This window comes from Salvelinus namaycush, chromosome 25 (genome assembly GCF_016432855.1).
Source record: "Salvelinus namaycush isolate Seneca chromosome 25, SaNama_1.0, whole genome shotgun sequence".
Taxonomy (NCBI): Eukaryota; Metazoa; Chordata; class Actinopteri; order Salmoniformes; family Salmonidae; genus Salvelinus; species Salvelinus namaycush.
In genome coordinates this window covers 40,548,493-40,572,788 of record NC_052331.1, presented here as the reverse complement: position 1 = coordinate 40,572,788, position 24,296 = coordinate 40,548,493, and the positions used below count along the sequence as shown (strand labels likewise).

General features: G+C 42.9%; 1 protein-coding gene across 3 annotated transcripts in view; it reads left to right on the top strand.

The window, feature by feature from the left end:
* LOC120020123 (fibroblast growth factor 12-like) overlaps window positions 1-24,296 on the top strand; it is a 63,151-nt gene that overhangs the window by 4,094 nt on the left and 34,761 nt on the right. Inside the window, exons 1-2 of one of the 3 annotated variants that reach the window (XM_038963580.1) lie at window positions 19,777-19,975; window positions 21,128-21,175. The exons of 1 other annotated variant lie outside the window; for it this stretch is intronic. In XM_038963580.1, the coding sequence (XP_038819508.1) occupies window positions 19,777-19,975; window positions 21,128-21,175 (247 nt within the window). Of the gene's footprint in view, window positions 1-19,776; window positions 19,976-21,127; window positions 21,176-24,296 lie in introns of those variants that run through there. One more of the 3 variants, XM_038963581.1, reaches the window with a different exon arrangement.

Below are 24,296 nucleotides of genomic sequence, written 5' to 3'. Positions count from 1 at the left end.
GGTTTTTACGCCCAGCCGGCCTAGTCAGGCTGCTACGCCTCCGCCGGATCATCGAGCTCCCACGCCTCAGTGGGATCAACAGCCCTTCATGCCTCAGCCGGGTCGTCAGGCTCCTATGCCTCAGCCGGCTCGCCAGGCTCTCATGCCTCTGCCGGTTTGTCCAGCGCCCATGCCTCGGCCGGCCCATCAGGCTCGCCCAGGTGGGACGCCGGGTGGCGCCCCTAGGGGGGGGGGCACTGACACGTCTGCTCCCGCTCTTCCCCCCACCAGGCTTCCCAGCCTTGCGCACTCCTGCCACCATCATTACACACACCTACTTTCTCCCTGTCACACGCCTCAGCGTATTATTGGACTCACCTGGACTCAATCACCTGTTTATTATCTCCCCTATATTTGTCAGTTCCCTGCTGGTGCACTGATTGTCGTTTGTCATTGTGTATCCGTGTGCTGACGCTGTTTCTGTCTTGCTCTTTGTCTGTTCCTAATTAAATGTCAACTCCCCGTACCTGCTTCTCGTCTTCGGCGTTGGTCCTTACAAACGCCAAGTAATTTAGTCTCAACTAAACTAGTTCAACAGCCCCACCATTAATTACTAGATTCAGCTGAGGTCTAGAACTAGAATGATTTGTACCAAATAAAATGCTCTTAGTTTTAGAGATGTTCAGGACCAGTTTATTACTGGCCACCCATTCCAAAACAGACTGCAACTCTTTGTTAAGGGTTTCAGTGACTTCATTAGCCTTGGTTAATGATGTGTATATGGTTGAATCATCATCATCATACATGGACACACATGCTTTGTTTAATGCCAGTGGCAGGTCATTGGTAAAAATAGAAAAGAGTAGATGGCCTAGAGAGCTGCCCTGCGGTACACCACACTTTACATGTTTGACATTAGAGAAGCTTCCATTAAAGAAAACCCTTTGAGTTCTATTAGATAGAGAGCTCTGAATCCACAATATGGCAGAGGTTGAAAAGCCATAACACATACACTACAGTTCAAAAGTTTGGGGTCACTTGGAAATGTCCTTGTTTATGAAAGAAAAGCACAATTTTTGTCCATTAAAATGACATAAAATTGATCAGAAATACAGTGTAGACATTATTAATAAATAAGTAAATGACTATTGTAGCTGGAAACGGCTGATTTTTAATGGAATATCTACATAGGTGTACAGAGGCCCATTATCAACAACCATCACTCCTGTGTTCCAATGGCACGTTGTGTTAACTAATCCAAGTTTATCATTTTAAAAGGCTAATTGATCATCAGAAAACCATTTTGCAGTTATGTTAGCACAGCTGAAAACTGTTGTGCTGATTAAAGAAGCAATAAAACTGAACCTTCTTTAGACTAGTTGAGTATCTGGAGCATCAGCATTTGTGGGTTCGATTACAGGCTCAAAATGGCCAGAAACAAAGACCTTTCTTCTGAAACTTGTCAGTCTATTCTTGTTCTGAGAAATGAAGGCTTTCCATATGAGAAATTGCAACTCTGCCTAGAAGGTCAGCATCCCGGCGTCGCCTCTTCACTGTTGACCTTGAGACTGGTGTTTTGCCGGTACTATTTAATGAAGCTGCTAGTTGAGGACTTGCTCAGTTGTGCACCGGGGCCTCCCACTCCTCTTTCTATTCTGGTTAGAGCCTATTAGCATGCTGAAAGTCTATTGTTAATTTGTTTACAGAGAAATAGCATTGTATTTGGTCAACAAAAAAAATCCAACAGTTTGCTAAGAGCTGGCAGCAAGCTTATAGGTCTGCTGTTACTCTTGGGTAGCGGAATTACTTTGGCTTCCCTCCAGGCCTGAGGACAAAGACTTTCCTCTAGGCTCAGATTAAAGATATGACAGATAGGAGTGGCTATAGAGTCAGCTACCATCCTCAGTAGCTTTCCATCGAAGTTGTCAATGCCAAGAGGTTTGTCATTATTGATCGATAACAATCATTGTTCCACTCTCCCACACTAACTTTACAAAATTCTATCTTGAAATACCTTTCTTTCATTATTAGTTTTTTTATGCATGAATACGATGGCTCACTGTTTGTTGTTGGCATTTCCTGCCTAAGTTTGCCCACTTTGCCAATGAAGTGATCATTAAAATAATTGGCAACATCAAATGGTTTTGTGATGAATAAGCCATTTGATTTGATGAAAGATGGAGTTGAATTTGTCTTTCTGCCCATAATTTCATTTAAAGTACTTGATTATGGCTTCCTAGTACAGTTTCTTCTTCTTTTTGTTGAGTTTAGTCACATAATTTCTCAATTTGCAGTAGCCACTCCGTTCGCCCCATCTATTTCAACCATACAGTTGTTCAATTCCTCATCAATCCATGGAGCCTTAACAGTTCTAACAGTCAGTTTCCTAACAGGTGCATGTTTATCAATAATTGGAAGAAGCAATTTCATAAATTCATCAAGTGCAGCATCTGGATGCTCCTCATTAATCACTTCAGACCGACAAATATTTATAACATCATCCACATAAGAGTCACAGCAGAATATTTTGTATGATCTGTTATACACTATTTTAGGCCCAGCTGTTGGAACTTTGGCTTTCCTGGATATAGCCACTATATTGTGATCATTGCATCCAATGAGTACGGATACAGCTTTAGAACAAAATTCTACAGTATTAGTGAATATGTGATCGATACATGTTGATGATCTTGTTCCTGTAGTGTTTGTAAACACCCTGATAGGTTGATTAATAACCTGAACCAGATTACAGGCACTGGTTACAGTAAGAAGCTTCCTCTTGAGCGGACAGCTTGATGAAAACCAGTCAATATTCAGGTCCCCAAGAAAGTAGACCTCTCTGTTTACATCACATACACTATCAAGCATTTCAGACATATTATTTAGATACTGACTGTTCACACTTGATGGCCTATAGCAACACCCCAAAAGAAAAGGCTTTAGATGTGCCAAGTGAACCTCCAACCACAACACTTCAATAACACTTGACATAAGATCTTCTCTAAGCATTACAGTGCTTCTACACCTGCATTGCTTGCTGTTTGGGGTTTTAGGCTGGGTTTCTGTACAGCACTTCGAGATATTAGCTGATGTACGAAGGGCTATATAAAATAAACTTGATTTGATTTGATTTGATATGACTCTGAATATATACAGCAACTCCTCCCCCATAAGCATTTCTGTCTCTTCTATAGATGTTATATCCTTGTATTGCTACTGATGTATCATCAAATGAATTATCTAAGTGCGTCTCATAAATGGCTAATACATGAATTTTATCTGACGTTAGCAAGTTATTGATTTCATGAACCTTATTTCTTAGACTACATATATTAATATGGGCTATTTTTAGAACTTTCCTGGGTAGCTTATCAGAAATAGACATAATACTGAAAAGAGAAAACAAAGCAAGAGAACAAAATATACATTCAGCAGTCTATTAATCAATTGGTGTGTGTGTGTGTGTGTGTGTGTGTGTGTGTGTGTGTGTGTGTGTGTGTGTGTGTGTGTGTGTGTGTGTGTGTGTGTGTGTGTGTGTGTGCTGCGGGGTTGAAGCTACGCGCCTATATGCTTGGCTCTCATCCCTTCCAGGCTTCTCGGAAGGAGAGGACAATGAGCCTGTCATAGCAGATGTACGCAATGTCTCCATGCGCTCTGGCAGCTTTCATGACTGGGATCAGTTCTTTCCTCTTCTGGTGCAGAGCTTCAGGATAGTCCTTGTTGAGGAAGATATAAGTTCCTCTAAAGTTCTTGGCTCCTTCCAGAACAGCTACCTTGTCCTTGAACCTCAGGAACTTAACCACTATTGGCCTGGTCTTGTCACCTGGGCTGGTGGGCAGGCCCAGTCACGGTGGGTGTGGGCATGCTCCACCTCAATCTTCCTGTGGTCCATCTTCAATTTCTCAGAGATCATTTCCCTCACTTTGTCCTCAGACTCCGTCCAGGTCTCATTTGGAGATTCTGCAATTCCATCCACAACCATGTTGTTCCGCCTTGATTGTCCCTCGAGATAGTCTCATTTATCCGTCATTGTTATCATGGATTCACACACAGAACTGATGTCCTCTCTCAATGACATACAGATTGCTGTCATCTTGCCGTTCTCCTGTTTCAACTCATCGAGCTGACCCTGGGAGAACTGCAAACTGTTCTTCATGTCCTGGACCTCTCTGGTCAGGTCGTCCATTCTTTTATTAGTTGACTCCACCGGTATTGTTCTTCAGGTCCTGGACCTCTCTGGTCAGGTCGTCCATTCTTTTATTAGTTGACTCCACCGGTATTGTTCTTCATGTCCTGGACCTCTGGTCAGGTCGTCCATTCTTTTATTAGTTGACTCCACCGGTATTGTTCTTCAGGTCCTGGACCTCTCTGGTCAGGTCGTCCATTCTTTTATTAGTTGACTCCACCGGTATTGTTCTTCATGTCCTGGACCTCTCTGGTCAGGTCGTCCATTCTTTTATTAGTTGACTCCACCGGTATTGTTCTTCAGGTCCTGGACCTCTCTGGTCAGGTCGTCCATTCTTTTATTAGTTGACTCCACCGGTATTGTTCTTCATGTCCTGGACCTCTCTGGTCAGGTCGTCCATTCTTTTATTAGTTGACTCCACCGGTATTGTTCTTCAGGTCCTGGACCTCTCTGGTCAGGTCGTCCATTCTTTTATTAGTTGACTCCACCGGTATTGTTCTTCATGTCCTGGACCTCTCTGGTCAGGTCGTCCATTCTTTTATTAGTTGACTCCACCGGTATTGTTCTTCAGGTCCTGGACCTCTCTGGTCAGGTCATCCATTCTTTTATTAGTTGACTCCACCAGTATTCAGACAAAACACTTGAAGCTATTTGCTTGTTGTTGTAGCAACTGCTTCTAAAACTATTTTTGGTCGTTTAAAAGATCCTTCAAGTGTGAAAGAGAGACACCACTGTCCTCAATGCTACTCCTGCCGGCTTTGGTCTTTGTCATGGTAGCGAGCAACCCAGGTTACGTTGTTACTCATCGCAGTTGCAGACAGGGCAAGTCACAGGGAAGATTGAAAACAACAAACCCTGTCCATGTAGTCTTATTCAGTGTGATCTAAAAGGCACTAATCTGAGACAATTGATAGATACGGTGCCAGATATTGAATCTATGATAAAGCTGTTGACCAGTGTTGCCACTTTAAAGTTGTATCATTATTTATATGTGTCACGTATACTCCCTCTCCGGCCTCTAGGTCATCAGGCTGCTGATTATCCCGCACACCTGTCACCATCGTCTCGCGCAGCTATGCCTCATGACACTCACCTGGACTCCATCACCTCCTTGATTATCTTCCCTATATCTGTCACTCCCCTTGGTTCTTTCCTCAGGTGTTACTAACTCTGTTTCATGTCACTCACCTGGACTCCATCACCTCCTTGATTATCTTCCCTGTATCTGTCACTCCCCTTGGTTCTTTCCTCAGGTGTTACTAACTCTGTTTCATGTCACTCACCTGGACTCCATCACCTCCTTGATTATCTTCCCTGTATCTGTCACTCCCCTTGGTTCTTTCCTCAGGTGTTATTGACTCTGTTTCATGTCGGTGCTTTTCTGTTTCGTGTTCATTGTTTATTTATTAAAACACTCCCTCCCTGAACTTGCTTCCCGACTCTCAGCGCACTCGATACAATATGGCATTAAAATACACATTATTTATGAGGAAACCGGAACCAATGAAGCAACTGTGATAGTATTGTTTAATACCATACGCATCAGAAGCTAAACGCTAATTGACTTTATATTTGTTGTTATTGTGATGTAATTCTCGTATGAAATTTAAAGCGAGGTAACTGGGGTTCAATTCATTTCCAATTTTTTCCCTTTTTTTGTGATCAAATTGGAAGTAAAAAAAAAAGGAAGGAAGTATAGAGAATTATTCACATTGACTTTATGAGTGTAAAGACAATATCTTGACAAGTGCACAGAGGGAAATGTTCATGAGCAACATGTTGCCTGAACCGATCAAGGCAAGGCCGCTATCTACTCGCAGCTTTCAAATGAAGGGGGTTGCAGGTAGCCTAGTGGTTAAAGCGTCAGGCCTGAAGGTTGCTAGTTCGAATACCAGAGCCGAAAAGGAGAGAAAAAACATATGTCTGTGCCCTTGAGCAAGGCACTTACACAGAACCCAACCGGCTGCGCACGTGCGCCATTGTGCATAAACTTATTTTGTCCCCCTACACCAAACGCGATCACGACACGCAGGTTAAAATATCAAAACAAACTCTGAACTAATTATATTAATTTGGCGACATGTCGAAAAACATTAAACATTTATGGCAATTTAGCTAGTTAGCTTACACCTGCTAGCTAATTTGTCCTATTTAGCTAGCTTGCTGTTGCTAGTTAATTTGTCCTGGGATATAAACATTAGGTTGTTATTTTACCTGAAATGCACAAGGTCCTCTACTCTGACAATTAATCCACACATAAAACGGTCAACCGAATCGTTTCTAGTCATCTCTCCTCCTTCCAGGCTTTTTCATCTTTGAACTTATACTGTGATTGGCATCTAAATGTTCATAGTATTACCACGACGACCGGCAAAACAGTTCGTCTTTCAATCATCCACGTGGGTATAACCAATGAGGAGATGGCACGCGGGTACCTGCTTCTATAAACCAATGAGGAGATGGGAGAGGCAGGACTTGCAGCGCGATCTGCGTCAGAAATAGGAATGACTTCTATTTTAGCCCTTGGCAACGCAGACGCTCATTGATGCGTGCGAGCAGTGTGGGTGCAATAATTGAATAACATAGATTCCTACATTCCTACATAACAGGCTGACCACACCGCACGCGACGCGAGCGGTGTGGTCAGCCTGTTAACCCTAGCCGTTAATAATGGCTGGCCATGAACCCATTTTTAGAGGGCGTCTCAGGGGGAGTTGAGATATGCAAGAAACACATTTCCAATTTACACCTGCTTATAATAGTATATGTGTGAAATACCACACGAAAATGTATGGACTCACTACTGTAAGTCGCTCTGGATAAGAGCGTCTGATAAATGATTAAAATGTAAGGAAATAGGATAAATACAAGCACCCTCCATATTATATTATAATACAGTTCAATACTACCAGTATGTACTGTAGGCTGTCCATTGACCTGAACTGTAAACATGCACAGAAAGAGACGAGTTGCTGTCCATTGACCTGAACTGTAAACATGCACAGAAAGAGATGAGTTGCTGTCCATTGACCTGAACTGTAAACATGCACAGAAAGAGACGAATTGCTGTCCATTGACCTAAACTGTAAACATGCACAGAAAGAGATGAGTTGCTGTCCATTGACCTGAACTGTAAACATGCACAGAAAGAGACGAATTGCTGTCCATTGACCTAAACTGTAAACATGCACAGAAAGAGATGAGTTGCTGTCCATTGACCTGAACTGTAAACATGCACAGAAAGAGATGAGTTGCTGTCCATTGACCTGAACTGTAAACATGCACAGAAAGAGATGAGTTGCTGTCCATTGACCTGAACTGTAAACATGCACAGAAAGAGATGAGTTGCTGTCCATTGACCTGAACTGTAAACATGCACAGAAAGAGATGAGTTGCTGTCCATTGACCTGAACTGTAAACATGCACAGAAAGAGATGAGTTGCTGTCCATTGACCTGAACTGTAAACATGCACAGAAAGAGATGAGTTGCTGTCCATTGACCTGAACTGTTTCCCTTCTTTCCTGAAGGCCCTAAAACTGACATTCCATCATGCTGCATATGAGAGGGGTGTAACTATGTTTATTAAATGGGGAGAGGGGTGTAACTATGTTTATTAAATGGGGGAGAGGGGTGTAACTATGTTTATTAAATGGAGGAGAGGGGTGTAACTATGTTTATTAAATGGAGGAGAGGGGTGTAACTATGTTTATTAAATGGGGGAGAGGGGTGTAACTATGTTTATTAAATGGGGAGAGGGGTGTAACTATGTTTATTAGATAGAGGAGAGGGGTGTAACTATGTTTATTAAATAGGGGAGAGGGGTGTAACTATGTTTATTAAATGGAGGAGAGGGGTGTAAATATGTTTATTAAATGGAGGAGAGGGGTGTAACTATGTTTATTAAATAGGGGAGAGGGGTGTAACTATGTTTATTAAATGGAGGAGAGGGGTGTAACTATGTTTATTAAATGGGGGAGAGGGGTGTAACTATGTTTATTAGATAGAGGAGAGGGGTGTAACTATGTTTATTAAATGGAGGAGAGGGGTGTAACTATGTTTATTAGATAGAGGAGAGGGGTGTAACTATGTTTATTAAATGGAGGAGAGGGGTGTAACTATGTTTATTAAATGGGGAGAGGGGTGTAACTATGTTTATTAAATGGAGGAGAGGGGTGTAACTATGTTTATTAAATAGAGGAGAGGGGTGTAACTATGTTTATTAAATGGGGAGAGGGGTGTAACTATGTTTATTAAATGGGGAGAGGGGTGTAACTATGTTTATTAAATGGGGGAGAGGGGTGTAACTATGTTTATTAAATGGGGAGAGGGGTGTAACTATGTTTATTAAATGGGGGAGAGGGGTGTAACTATGTTTATTAAATGGGGGAGAGGGGTGTAACTATGTTTATTAAATAGAGGAGAGGGGTGTAACTATGTTTATTAGATAGAGGAGAGGGGTGTAACTATGTTTATTAAATGGAGGAGAGGGGTGTAACTATGTTTATTAAATGGGGAGAGGGGTGTAACTATGTTTATTAAATAGAGGAGAGGGGTGTAACTATGTTTATTAAATGGAGGAGAGGGGTGTAACTATGTTTATTAAATGGAGGAGAGGGTGTAACTATGTTTATTAAATGGAGGAGAGGGGTGTAACTATGTTTATTAAATAGGGGAGAGGGGTGTAACTATGTTTATTAAATGGAGGAGAGGGGTGTAACTATGTTAATTAAATAGGGGAGAGGGGTGTAACTATGTTTATTAAATGGAGGAGAGGGGTGTAACTATGTTTATTAAATGGAGGAGAGGGGTGTAACTATGTTTATTAAATGGAGGAGAGGGGTGTAACTATGTTTATTAAATAGAGGAGAGGGGTGTAACTATGTTTATTAAATGGAGGAGAGGGGTGTAACTATGTTTATTAAATGGAGGAGAGGGGTGTAACTATGTTTATTAAATGGAGGAGAGGGGTGTAACTATGTTTATTAAATGGGGAGAGGGGTGTAACTATGTTTATTAAATGGGGGAGAGGGGTGTAACTATGTTTATTAGATAGAGGAGAGGAGAGGGGTGTAACTATGTTTATTAAATAGGGGAGAAGGGTGTAACTATGTTTATTAAATGGGGAGAGGGGTGTAACTATGTTTATTAAATGGAGGAGAGGGGTGTAACTATGTTTATTAAATGGGGAGAGGGGTGTAACTATGTTTATTAAATGGAGGAGAGTGGTGTAACTATGTTTATTAAATGGAGGAGAGGGGTGTAACTATGTTTATTAAATGGAGGAGAGGGGTGTAACTATGTTAATTAAATAGGGGAGAGGGGTGTAACTATGTTTATTAAATAGGGGAGAGGGGTGTAACTATGTTTATTAAATGGAGGAGAGGGGTGTAACTATGTTTATTAAATGGAGGAGAGGGGTGTAACTATGTTTATTAAATGGAGGAGAGGGGTGTAACTATGTTTATTAAATGGGGAGAGGGGTGTAACTATGTTTATTAAATGGGGGAGAGGGGTGTAACTATGTTTATTAGATAGAGGAGAGGGGTGTAACTATGTTTATTAAATAGGGGAGAAGGGTGTAACTATGTTTATTAAATGGGGAGAGGGGTGTAACTATGTTTATTAAATGGAGGAGAGGGGTGTAACTATGTTTATTAAATGGGGAGAGGGGTGTAACTATGTTAATTAAATGGAGGAGAGTGGTGTAACTATGTTTATTAAATGGAGGAGAGGGGTGTAACTATGTTTATTAAATGGAGGAGAGGGGTGTAACTATGTTAATTAAATAGGGGAGAGGGGTGTAACTATGTTTATTAAATAGGGGAGAGGGGTGTAACTATGTTTATTAAATGGAGGAGAGGGGTGTAACTATGTTTATTAAATAGGGGAGAGGGGTGTAACTATGTTAATTAAATAGGGGAGAGGGGTGTAACTATGTTTATTAAATAGGGGAGAGGGGTGTAACTATGTTTATTAGATAGAGGAGAGGGGTGTAACTATGTTTATTAAATGGGGAGAAGGGTGTAACTATGTTTATTAAATGGAGGAGAGGGGTGTAACTATGTTTATTAAATAGGGGAGAAGGGTGTAACTATGTTTATTAAATGGGGGAGAGGGGTGTAACTATGTTTATTAGATAGAGGAGAGGGGTGTAACTATGTTTATTAAATAGAGGAGAGGGGTGTAACTATGTTAATTAAATAGGGGAGAGGGGTGTAACTATGTTTATTAAATGGGGGAGAGGGGTGTAACTATGTTTATTAGATAGAGGAGAGGGGTGTAACTATGTTTATTAAATAGGGGAGAAGGGTGTAACTATGTTTATTAAATGGGGGAGAGGGGTGTAACTATGTTTATTAAATGGGGGAGAGGGGTGTAACTATGTTTATTAAATAGGGGAGAGGGGTGTAACTATGTTTATTAAATGGAGGAGAGGGGTGTAACTATGTTTATTAAATGGAGGAGAGGGGTGTAACTATGTTTATTAAATGGAGGAGAGGGGTGTAACTATGTTTATTAAATGGAGGAGAGGGGTGTAACTATGTTTATTAGATAGAGGAGAGGGGTGTAACTATGTTTATTAGATAGAGGAGAGGGGTGTAACTATGTTTATTAAATGGAGGAGAGGGGTGTAACTATGTTTATTAAATGGAGGAGAGGGGTGTAACTATGTTTATTAAATGGAGGAGAGGGGTGTAACTATGTTAATTAAATAGGGGAGAGGGGTGTAACTATGTTTATTAAATAGGGGAGAGGGGTGTAACTATGTTTATTAAATGGAGGAGAGGGGTGTAACTATGTTTATTAAATAGGGGAGAGAGGTGTAACTATGTTAATTAAATAGGGGAGAGGGGTGTAACTATGTTAATTAAATAGGGGAGAGGGGTGTAACTATGTTTATTAGATAGAGGAGAGGGGTGTAACTATGTTTATTAAATGGGGAGAAGGGTGTAACTATGTTTATTAAATGGAGGAGAGGGGTGTAACTATGTTTATTAAATAGGGGAGAAGGGTGTAACTATGTTTATTAAATGGGGGAGAGGGGTGTAACTATGTTTATTAGATAGAGGAGAGGGGTGTAACTATGTTTATTAAATAGAGGAGAGGGGTGTAACTATGTTTATTAAATAGGGGAGAAGGGTGTAACTATGTTTATTAAATGGAGGAGAGGGGTGTAACTATGTTTATTAAATAGGGGAGAAGGGTGTAACTATGTTTATTAAATGGGGGAGAGGGGTGTAACTATGTTTATTAGATAGAGGAGAGGGGTGTAACTATGTTTATTAAATAGGGGAGAAGGGTGTAACTATGTTTATTAAATGGGGGAGAGGGGTGTAACTATGTTTATTAAATGGGGGAGAGGGGTGTAACTATGTTTATTAAATAGGGGAGAGGGGTGTAACTATGTTTATTAAATGGAGGAGAGGGGTGTAACTATGTTTATTAAATGGAGGAGAGGGGTGTAACTATGTTTATTAAATGGAGGAGAGGGGTGTAACTATGTTTATTAAATGGAGGAGAGGGGTGTAACTATGTTTATTAGATAGAGGAGAGGGGTGTAACTATGTTTATTAGATAGAGGAGAGGGGTGTAACTATGTTTATTAAATAGAGGAGAGGGGTGTAACTATGTTTATTAAATGGAGGAGAGGGGTGTAACTATGTTTATTAAATGGGGAGAGGGGTGTAACTATGTTTATTAAATAGGGGAGAGGGGTGTAACTATGTTTATTAAATGGAGGAGAGGGGTGTAACTATGTTTATTAAATGGAGGAGAGGGGTGTAACTATGTTTATTAAATGGAGGAGAGGGGTGTAACTATGTTTATTAAATGGAGGAGAGGGGTGTAACTATGTTTATTAAATAGAGGAGAGGGGTGTAACTATGTTTATTAAATGGAGGAGAGGGGTGTAACTATGTTTATTAAATGGAGGAGAGGGGTGTAACTATGTTTATTAAATGGGGAGAGGGGTGTAACTATGTTTATTAAATGGGGGAGAGGGGTGTAACTATGTTTATTAGATAGAGGAGAGGGGTGTAACTATGTTTATTAAATAGGGGAGAAGGGTGTAACTATGTTTATTAAATGGGGAGAGGGGTGTAACTATGTTTATTAAATGGAGGAGAGGGGTGTAACTATGTTTATTAAATGGGGAGAGGGGTGTAACTATGTTAATTAAATGGAGGAGAGTGGTGTAACTATGTTTATTAAATGGAGGAGAGGGGTGTAACTATGTTTATTAAATGGAGGAGAGGGGTGTAACTATGTTAATTAAATAGGGGAGAGGGGTGTAACTATGTTTATTAAATAGGGGAGAGGGGTGTAACTATGTTTATTAAATGGAGGAGAGGGGTGTAACTATGTTTATTAAATAGGGGAGAGGGGTGTAACTATGTTAATTAAATAGGGGAGAGGGGTGTAACTATGTTAATTAAATAGGGGAGAGGGGTGTAACTATGTTTATTAGATAGAGGAGAGGGGTGTAACTATGTTTATTAAATGGGGAGAGGGGTGTAACTATGTTTATTAAATGGAGGAGAGGGGTGTAACTATGTTTATTAAATAGGGGAGAAGGGTGTAACTATGTTTATTAAATGGGGGAGAGGGGTGTAACTATGTTTATTAGATAGAGGAGAGGGGTGTAACTATGTTTATTAAATAGAGGAGAGGGGTGTAACTATGTTTATTAAATAGGGGAGAAGGGTGTAACTATGTTTATTAAATGGGGGAGAGGGGTGTAACTATGTTTATTAGATAGAGGAGAGGGGTGTAACTATGTTTATTAAATAGGGGAGAAGGGTGTAACTATGTTTATTAAATGGGGGAGAGGGGTGTAACTATGTTTATTAAATGGGGGAGAGGGGTGTAACTATGTTTATTAAATAGGGGAGAGGGGTGTAACTATGTTTATTAAATGGAGGAGAGGGGTGTAACTATGTTTATTAAATGGAGGAGAGGGGTGTAACTATGTTTATTAAATGGAGGAGAGGGGTGTAACTATGTTTATTAAATGGAGGAGAGGGGTGTAACTATGTTTATTAGATAGAGGAGAGGGGTGTAACTATGTTTATTACATAGAGGAGAGGGGTGTAACTATGTTTATTAAATGGAGGAGAGGGGTTGTAACTATGTTTATTAAATGGAGGAGAGGGGTGTAACTATGTTTATTAAATGGAGGAGAGGGGTGTAACTATGTTAATTAAATAGGGGAGAGGGGTGTAACTATGTTTATTAAATAGGGGAGAGGGGTGTAACTATGTTTATTAAATGGAGGAGAGGGGTGTAACTATGTTTATTAAATAGGGGAGAGAGGTGTAACTATGTTAATTAAATAGGGGAGAGGGGTGTAACTATGTTAATTAAAATATGGGGAGAGGGGTGTAACTATGTTTATTAGATAGAGGAGAGGGGTGTAACTATGTTTATTAAATGGGGAGAAGGGTGTAACTATGTTTATTAAATGGAGGAGAGGGGTGTAACTATGTTTATTAAATAGGGGAGAAGGGTGTAACTATGTTTATTAAAATGGGGGGAGAGGGGTGTAATAGTTTATTAGATAGAGGAGAGGGGTGTAACTATGTTTATTAAATAGAGGAGAGGGGTGTAACTATGTTTATTAAATAGGGGAGAAGGGTGTAACTATGTTTATTAAATGGAGGAGAGGGGGTGTAACTATGTTTATTAAATAGGGGAGAAGGGTGTAACTATGTTTATTAAATGGGGGAGAGGGGTGTAACTATGTTTTATTAGATAGAGGAGAGGGGTGTAACTATGTTTATTAAATAGGGGAGAAGGGTGTAACTATGTTTATTAAATGGGGGAGAGGGGTGTAACTATGTTTATTACATGGGGGAGAGGGGTGTAACTATGTTATTAAATAGGGGAGAAGGGTGTAACTATGTTTATTAAATGGAGGAGAGGGGTGTAACTATGTTTATTAAATGAGGAGAGGGGTGTAACTATGTTTATTAAATGGAGGAGAGGGGTGTACTATGTTTATTAAATGGAGGAGAGGGGTGTAACTATGTTCATTAGATAGAGGAGAGGGGTGTAACTATGTTTAGTTAATAAGAGGAGAGGGGTGTAACTATGTTTAATAAATAGAGGGAGAGGGGTGTAACTATGTTTTATTAAATGGAGGAGAGGTGGTGTAACTATGTTTATTTAAATGGAGGAGAGGGGTGTAACTTATGTTTATTAAATAGGGGACGAGGGGTTTTAAAACTATGTTTATTAAATGGAGGGAAGGGGTGGTAACTATGTTTATTAATGGAGGAGAGGGGTGTAACTATGTTTAATTAAATGGAGGAGAAAGGGGTGTAAACTATGTTTATTAAAATGGAAGGAGAGGGGTTTAACTATGTTTATTAAATAGAGAGAGGGGTGTAACTATTGTTTATTACATGAGAGAGGGGTGTAACTATGTTTATTAAATGGGGAGAGGGGTGTAACTATGTTTATTAAATGGGGAGAAGGGGTGTAACTTATGTTTTAGTAAATGGGGGGAGAGGGGTGTAACTATGTTTATTAAATGGAGGAGAGGGGTGTAACTATGTTTATTAAATGGAGGAGAGGGGTGTAACTATGTTTATCAATAGGGACAATACTCTATGAAAGTGACTAGGAACTAGCCTTGTAGTTTTTGAACTTGTGTAAGGTTTTTGAACAATCTTCAATGGGCAAAAACGTCTTCAGCCAAATACTTCATAAAAGTCATCTGGCAGAAGTAAATTAAGCCACAAACACACATGTCATTTTATATACACTGAGTGGACAAAACATTAGGAACACCTGCTCTTTCCATGACCTAGACTGACCAGGTGAATCCAGGTGAAAACTATGATCCCTTATTGATGTCACTAGTTAAATCCACTTCAATCAGTATAGATGAAGTGGAGGAGACAGGTTAAAATATGATTTTTAAGCCTTGAGACAACAGACACATGGATTTTGTATGTGTGCTATTCAGAGGGTGAATGGGCAAGACAAAATATTTAGGAGGCTATGAACAGGGTATGGTAGTAGGTGCCAGGCACACTAGTTTGAGTGTCACAAACTGTATTTTTCGCGCTGAACAGTTTCCCATGTGTATCAAGGATGGTCCACCACACAAAGGACATCCAGCCAACTTGAGACAACTTTGAGAAGCATTGGAGTCAACATGAGCCAGCATCCCTGTGGTACGCTTTCGACACCTTGTAGAGTCCATGCCACAACGAATTGAGGCTGTTCTCAGGGCAAAAGGGGTGCAACTCAATATTATGAAGGTGTTCCTAATGTTTTGTACACTCAGTGTATATCTTAAATGACCATGTTTTCACAGATTTCATGATATAATCGTCAAGACCATTCAAAAGATTAGGGGACATGACCAGGAAGTAAAATGGAATTAACTGCCTTAAGGTTACTGGACCCCAGGAAGAGTAGCTGTTGCCTTGGCAGTAGCTAATGAGGATCCTTAATAAATACAAATACACTTCTTATTATATCATGAACATGTTCACTATCACACCTCCCTTTGTGTCACATGGTTACTTTTCCAGTACAGTAACCTCGTTTTATATGCAAGATAAAAGTGTAAACAAATGCAGTATGCTCTAAGGACAAAAGAAGCTAGATAGAGATAACGTTAGAACTTGATGCATGACAAAGACGCAATGGTAAGGTTTGTCCACAAGATGGCGCTAGATATAAGACAATATGCAGAACTCTTGGAACCGCCTGCTGTGGCACTGCACACCCGGGTTGACAGCCTCACAGCTGGTGGACAAGATCACTTTGGCCGCGCTGTCGTAAATGTTCCAATATCTCCACAACATACTGAACGCTGACTAAGCTTTGTTGAGGCTAAAATTACATAAATAAATAAAGGAGCATTTGTAATTTGTACAGTGACAAGTACACCGAAAATATTTACTGACATTTACATGACACCTATACTGACTGTTATGTTATGATATGTTGCTACTATTGTCTATAATATGACACATATTATAGAAAAACAAAAAACCTTATTTGGAGAGAGAGAGGTGGAGTAGCTTCCTGCATCATTGATTCATTTTCGGAGAAATCGTCAAACCCAGACGAAGTTAATCCCTGAATGGTTCATGCCCGATTCTCCGTGGCAGGGAGCCAAGAGGTTTTCCATGTATGGCTCACGTCATTCTCCCACCCTTTAAGCCACTTTCGTGTGTGCCCTCCTATATGAGGACACACAACGACATAGGACACAGAGCCAGAAAGAAAATCACTCACACACACATACACGCACACGACCTTTCATCAGTTAATGCAACAGAGGTTCAGGAATTGGCACTTTCCTTGAGGGCCTGCCAGAACACTTTTTTAATATTGGCAGACTTGATATAACACTTGTTATATAGTCATCAGACTTGATATAACACTTGTTATAAAGTAATCAGACATGATATAACACTTGTTATATAGTCATCAGACATGATATAACACTTGTTATGAAGTCATGACAACATTGCAATGTAATGATACTGTAATAACCCATGGAACAGAAAATAGAACTTTCACCCACCTTCTATTCACCTAAAGTCACAGTATTTCATCATGAGGTACGTGTGTGTTCTGCTTGGTCTGTCTGTTGTGTTGTCTCGGCCTTGTCAATATGTGCTTATTTTCAACCATTATCTGCGCTGTGCACTAGGATTCGTCTAGGGGGAATTAACACATTTTGCATATAACCTTTAGCCATCAGGTGTCCATTGACACTTCAAGCTAATGTAAGGCGCCTAAATAAGTATTTACTTGAATATTGCAATATACACTGCTCAAAAAAATAAAGGGAACACTTAAACAACACAATGTAACTCCAAGTCAATCACACTTCTGTGAAATCAAACTGTCCACTTAGGAAGCAACACTGATTGACAATAAATGTCACATGCTGTTGTGCAAATGGAATAGACAAAGGTGGAAATTATAGGCAATTAGCAAGACACCCCCAATAAAGGAATGGTTCTGCAGGTGGTGACCACAGACCACTTCTCAGTTCCTATGCTTCCTGGCTGATGTTTTGGTCACTTTTGAATGCTGGCGGTGCTTTCATTCTAGTGTAGCATGAGACGGAGTCTACAACCCACACAAGTGGCTCAGGTAGTGCAGTTCATCCAGGATGGCACATCAATGCGAGCTGTGGCAAAAAGGTTTGCTGTGTCTGTCAGCGTAGTGTCAGAGCATGGAGGCGCTACCAGGAACAGGCCAGTACATCAGGAGACGTGGAAAGGCCGTAGGAGGGCAACAACCCAGCAGCAGGACCGCTACCTCCGCCTTTGTGCAAGGAGGTGCATTGCCAGAGCCCTGCAAAATGACCTCCAGCAGGCCACAAATGTGCATGTGTCTGCTCAAACGGTCAGAAACAGAATCCATGAGGGTGGTATGAGGGCCCGACGTCCACAGATGGGGGTTGTGCTTACAGCCCAACACCGTGCAGGACGTTTGGCATTTGCCAGAGAACACCAAGATTGGCAAATTCGCCACTGGCGCCCTGTGCTTTCACAGATGAAAGCAGGTTCACACTGAGCACATAGGCACATGTGACAGACGTGACAGAGTCTGGAGAACGCCGTGGAGAACGCTTCTGCTGCCTGCAACATCCTCCAGCATGACCGGTTTTGGCGGTGGGTCAGTCATGGTGTGGGGTGGCATTTCTTTGTGGGGCCGCACAGGCCTCCATGTGCTTGCAGAGGTAGCCTGACTGCCATTAGGTACCGAGATGAGATCCTCAGACCCCTTGTGAGACCATATGCTGACAATGCATTTTGGCCTGCTGGAGGTCATTTTGCAGGGCTCTGGCAGTGCACCTCCTTGCACAAAGGCGGAGGTAGCGGTCCTGCTGCTGGGTTGTTGCCCTCCTACGGCCTCCTCCACGTCTCCTGATGTATTGGCCTGTCTCCTGGTAGCGCCTCCATGCTCTGGACACTACGCTGACAGACACAGCAAACCTTTTTGCCACAGCTCGCATTGATTGCCATCCTGGATGAACTGCACTACCTGAGCCACTTGTGGGGTTGTAGACTCCTACTCATGCTACCACTAGAGTGAAAGCACCGCCAGCATTCAAAAGTGACCAAAAACATCAGCCAGGAGCATAGGAACTGAGAAGTGGTCTGTGGTCACCACCTGCAGAACCATTCCTTTATTGGGGGTGTCTTGCTAATGGCTATAATTTCCACCTTTTGTCTATTCCATTTGCACAACAGCATGTGACATTTATTGTCAATCAGTGTTGCTTCCTAAGTGGACAGTTTGATTTCACAGAAGTGTGATTGACTTGGAGTTACATTGTGTTGTTTAAGTGTTCCCTTTATTTTTTTGAGCAGTGTATATATATATATATATATTTGAGCAATATAAAACTGCTGAATAAGAAATTAATTCATAAACCACTGGAATTAGAATGGTATAATGGGGATAGATAGTACCGGTCCAAATTGGCTCTCTAGCCCTTTCCGACGGACCTCGGTACCGTATACATTTCAAATTGAAGAAAGACTCATTGGATTGATCGCGCGCGTGGACGAACACGGCACACCGTTATTTTGGAGATGCGCACTCACTCTCTCTCTCTCTCTTTGTTGTTGTTCTCTTATACACGCACCATGCACGTACTCTCTCTCGCACTCTCACACTCTCTCTCTGTCTCGTTCCTCTCCCTCCTGGCTCTCTCTCAATTCTCTCTCTCCTTTTCTCTGTTCCCCGGGGGAATTCTTCATCCAAACCTCAATCACGTATGATTGCGTAGAGAGAGAACCGTGAGCCCATTCACTCATGCCTGTCGGCGAGAGGAGAGCACCCGCTAACCATCCATACGGAAGGAAATAATCCATTACACCAATCGTGTTGTATGCAAGGAAACCGGCATTTTGGAAGATTTTTATAGTCTTACATACGAACAATAATAACGAAACGCAAATGTTTTTCTCTCATTGTAAAGCCAAATCACTATGTTGCTGCTGCATTCTCACAGATAATTATCTTTCCCCGACCGTGCTCGGAGGGTCTGCTGGTAGAAGGGCTGGTACAGATGGCACAGATGCCCGTAGTCCCGGAGAGTGAGTGGGGAAGCCAAATGGACCGCCGCCTACCCTTTGCCCCCTCTCGATTCGGTTTTGTCTTCGGCTTAATACATTGAAAAGTTATGAGACGTTGCATTCACCCAGCTGTTGATGAAATAGTGTACAGTGAAGTTTAAGGTGTCTCGAATGCATTATGGTGCTGGATATTTTGACACTCACAGACTTTCCGTGCAAATGAGGATTATACCGAGGGGGACACTGGAATGAATACCCGAGACTCAATTTTGCGCACGCACGCTCCGACAACACACAAACTTATTTACCACAGTTGCATTTTTTTTGAATAGCCTAGATTATGCGTAAATTGGTGGCATTTTATACTTTCCCTGCAATGAATTTGTGTATTTTCTAAGGGGTCATAATGAGATTTTGCTAAATCCGCGTGGATCGTATTTAAAAAAAAAAAAAAATCACGGTTCTTTTTGCTCCAAACTACCACACAACCACTCGATCTCTGTCCAACGACTCTTGGCTCGGTTCGGTTCGGCTCGCCCGCGAGGGAGATGGCCGCTATCGCCAGCTCCTTGATCCGTCAGAAACGCCAGGCGAGGGAGTCAAACAGCGACCGAGTCTCCACTACTAAACGCCGTCCCAGCCCCAGCAAAGATCCTCGTTCCATATACGAGCGCCATTTCTTGGGGGTCTTCAGCAAAGTCCGTTTCTGCAGCGGCAAGAAAAGACCAGCCGCTCGGCGGCGACCAGGTCAGTGCTGTAGTTTTGTGTGAAACGGTTTCCCCGCCCCTCGACCGCGCTGAGCTAATGCATTACTGCAGTCAAATGCCTTATCTTTAAGGCTGGAGGTAGATTTATCCGCGGTGCCTGAGAATGCAATGCGAAAAATCCACCTGTTCCATAGCTCACGTGTTGTCTGTCGAGAACCACTGCACAGTTTACCCATATCCTACCGTATCAGCCTCAATGTAAAAGTATGTTGTGACGTTACCGATATTAATGTTATATTGCCGTGATCATAATGATCTATTATCTTAGCACCATTATTGCTATTCTATCCTATAGGCTGTGTATTTCTATTAGAAGGTAGGGCAGATATTGGCTATAACCTACATATATTCACATATATTTAAGCTTGCTAATTGATATTCATTTGTTACATCTCCCCTGCCATGTTGAAATTAATGCTACCTTAAATAATTCAATAATTAATGGAGATTGAGACTTAGTGGAGATAAGTTGTACCGCAGTGCACAAAGGCTGTTTTAAGAGTAAATGTTTAATGGTAAATGTTTAATGGTACATGTTTATTGCAGAGGGAAGGTTTACTGCAGTGGTGAGAGGTAGCTATAGTGATTAAGACGCTACCATCCATATTGATGGACACAGACTACGGGGCTACTATGCTAAGCTATCATTCTTCCCCTTCTCCTGGTGCACAGATAAAGAGGAACTGGCCAATCACTCCCCTCCTTATCCAGCCAAAGGCTGTCATGTGATGAATGGGAGGTGCACTGTCACCACAGACAGACAGATAGACAGACCAAAACCACAGACAGACAGATAGACAGACCAAAACCACAGACAGACAGATAGACAGACAGAGATACAGACAGACAGGCAGAATGACCAGATCCACAGACAGACAGAACAAAACCACAGACAGACAGACAGACAGACAGACAGACAGACAGACAGACAACAAAAACACAGGCAGACAGACACACAGACAGACAGACAGCCAACAAAACCACAGACAGTCAGATAGAACAGAATCACAGACAGACAGACAGACTTCATATCATCATACTGCTGTAATGATTAGAACATTTTGACAAGCAGCCTGCTGGAGGAATTTGTCTGTTAAAAGAATGTTGTTTTTCCTTCTATCTCCCTCATAAGATGCATCCTCCAAACCTCCACAGGTGTCCCGTAAGGGCGGCAGGCTAGGTCAGTAGCTCAGCCTCCATCCGTGTGTGCTGTGTTGTTTTCCGTCTCCACCCCCTGCATCATCTCGCGCCCATGTCGATACCCCTTTTGCTAGGAAAGGCTGGGGGTGAGAAGGGATGTGGGGGAGGGTGGGGCTGGGTGGGTGGGTGGTGGGAGGGTGGGGCTGGGTGGTGGTAGTGGGTGGAGGGTTGGATGGTTGAGGTGGTAGTGGGTGGGGAGGGGTGGGGGTGGAAGTGGGTGGTGGGGGTGGAAGTGGGTGGTGGGGGTGGTTGAGGGTTGGAGGGTGGGGGTTGTAGTGGGTGGTGAGGGTTGGGGGTGGTAGTGGGTGGTGAGGGGTGGGGTTTGTAGTGGGTGGTGAGGGGTGGGTGGTGGGAGGGTGGGGCTGGGTGGTGGTAGTGGGTGGAGGGTTGAGGTGGTAGTGGGTGGTGAGGGGTGGGTGGGGGTGGAGGGTTGGACGGTGGAGTGGTAGTGGGTGGGGGTGGGTGGGGTGGAGGGTTGAAGGGTGGGTGGTGAGGGGTGGGGGTGGAAATGGGTGGTAGGGGTGGGGGTGGTTGAGGGTTGGGGGTGGTAGTGGGTGGTGAGGGGTGGGGGTTGTAGTGGGTGGTGATGGGTGGGGGTGGGGGTGGGGGTGGTGGTAGTGGCTTGCAGCACCTGTCTGATGCCAGTGACTCCTCTGATAATTGTTTTGACACTGCTTTCAATTTGGATTTCTCCTTTTTCTATTTTTCCTGATTTCGTATTTTCTGTGATTTAAGATGTCTTGCAGTAGTCTCTTCTTTGGTTACTCTCTCCCTCTTCTCCTTTGCTTTTTATGTCTCCGTCTTTCAGTTTGTCTGTCTGATCAGTTTTCACTCTGTCTCTTCCTGCTGCTCCTCAGGTGTGTGTTTAACATGTGTTTAACATGTGGAGTATTGTTGTGTGACTGGGTGGAGGTCTGTTTATCCATGTGTATTGATGAGCTGTGTTTCTCCCTGTCTAAAGTGTCGACTATAGCGATTGAGGTGATCATTCATCATTTCATGGTCATAACGCCATTTGTCAACATGCCCAACTGTCCCTGTTTATGTCTGTACATTGTCACACTTCAGGTTGTGCAATTTTGAATACACACAGGCACGTCCTCCCGTGGTAGGCATATCCCGAGCACAAACACAGGCAATTTGTTCTTTCACTGTCCACACGTCTCCCTCAAACTCATACTTAAACACGCCCTCTCCCTCAAACTCATACTTAAACACGCCCTTTCCCTCAAACTCATACTTAAACACGCCCTCTCCTCACACACATACCTGCATACTTCATTTGCAAGCAAACGCACCTACCCAGACACACAGCAACGGAGGTTGGTAGCACCTTAATTGGGGAGGACGGGCTCGTGGTAATGACTGGAGCAGAACTGGTGGAATGGTATCAAATATGCCATTCCATTTACTCCGTTCCAGCCATTATTACGAGCCGTCCTCCTCTCGGCAGCCTCCACTGATATCATATCCACTGCCACACACAACACAACACAACCACGTCCATTGTGTTTCCCTCTAAATGGAGCAGATTTGCTCTGCTGTCAGTGATCACTAAGCCCATGTTCAAGCCTTTATTCATAGTAGTGCAGTTATCACATTTAGTGAGGTCCCACCCTGCTACCCCCCACACCATTACCCCCTCCCCCTACCCCCACACATTACCCCCTCCCCCTAACCCCCACACCATTACCCCCTCCCCCCACACCATTACCCCTCCCCCTATCCCCCACACCATTACCCCCCCTACCCCCCACACCATTACCCCTCCCCCTATCCCCCACACCATTACCCCCTCCCCCTATCCCCCACACCATTACCCCCTCCCCCTATTCCCCACACCATTACCCCCCCATCCCCCACACCACCCCCATCCCCCACACAATTCCCCCCTCCCCCCCCACCCCCACACAATTCCCCCCTCCCCCACACCACTCTACCCCTCCCCCCACACCACTCTCACTGCCCCCCCCATATTCCACACCACTCTCCCCCTCCCCCCACACCACTCTCCCTGCCCCTATACTCCACACCACTCTCCCCCTACCACCCACACTACTATCTCTCTCCCCCTATCCCCCACACCACTCTCCACCTACGCCCCACACCACGCTCCCCCTACCCCCTATCCCCACACCACTCTCCCCCTCCTCCCACACCACTCTCCCTGCCCCCCCCATACCACTCTCCCTGCCCTACCCCCCACACCACTCTAGCTGCCCTACCCCCCACACCACTCTAGCTGCCCTACCCCCCACACCACTCTCCCTGCCCTACCTCCTCCCTAGCCTCCACACCACTCTCCCTACTCTTGATGGCCTGTCCCAGAGATTGACGGCTCTGCCGCCGGTGAGTTGTGGGTTGATGGACAGAATGAAGTACGGTTGATCCGACATTAACCTTCACTGATGCGAGGTCAGCTTGCTAGCCGACCCTGGGCTCAACGACAGTGCTGATCAAATGGCACATATCTGCTCCAGGACCAGCCCTGGAGTCCACTGGGGATTCCACTGTGGACACTGGCGATGATTCTGATTCTGTTCTGAGGTCAGATGCTACTCCATCAGCCCTCTTTGAACCCGTCCACATGTTCACACTTCACCTCTAGAGAGATCTGGACTCGAATCAATACAGGGTTTGTTTAATTTAAAGGCCAAGAAAATTCAATTGAATAATGAACTTGTATCCAAGGACAATGTAGTTTGTTTGCCTCAAACAAAGTACAGGATTATTATTTACAGATTGTGACTTTCCGTTCGGTCTCAGTTTGATGAAGGTTATTTTGAACTACCACAGATTAGAAAAGAACAGCCTGGTTGTGCGATGGTTGATCCAATGGATTATACAGTTGGATCACAACTGCCTTAGCTTCAAATTGAACCTTCGCAAACGCGTGACTCCGTAAGCAGCATCACTACCACAATAGAGGTACTCCTTTCGAGCCTCTACTGTTCAATCCAAATCTAACACATTTGCTTTCATAAATCCTAAATAATGAAGGACCAAAAATACCAAATCCAAGATATCTTACTCAGAATGTTTTATTTTCACTGCTAAGTGCCCCTGTTGATAATCTCTATAGAAGCTCAACTATCCACACA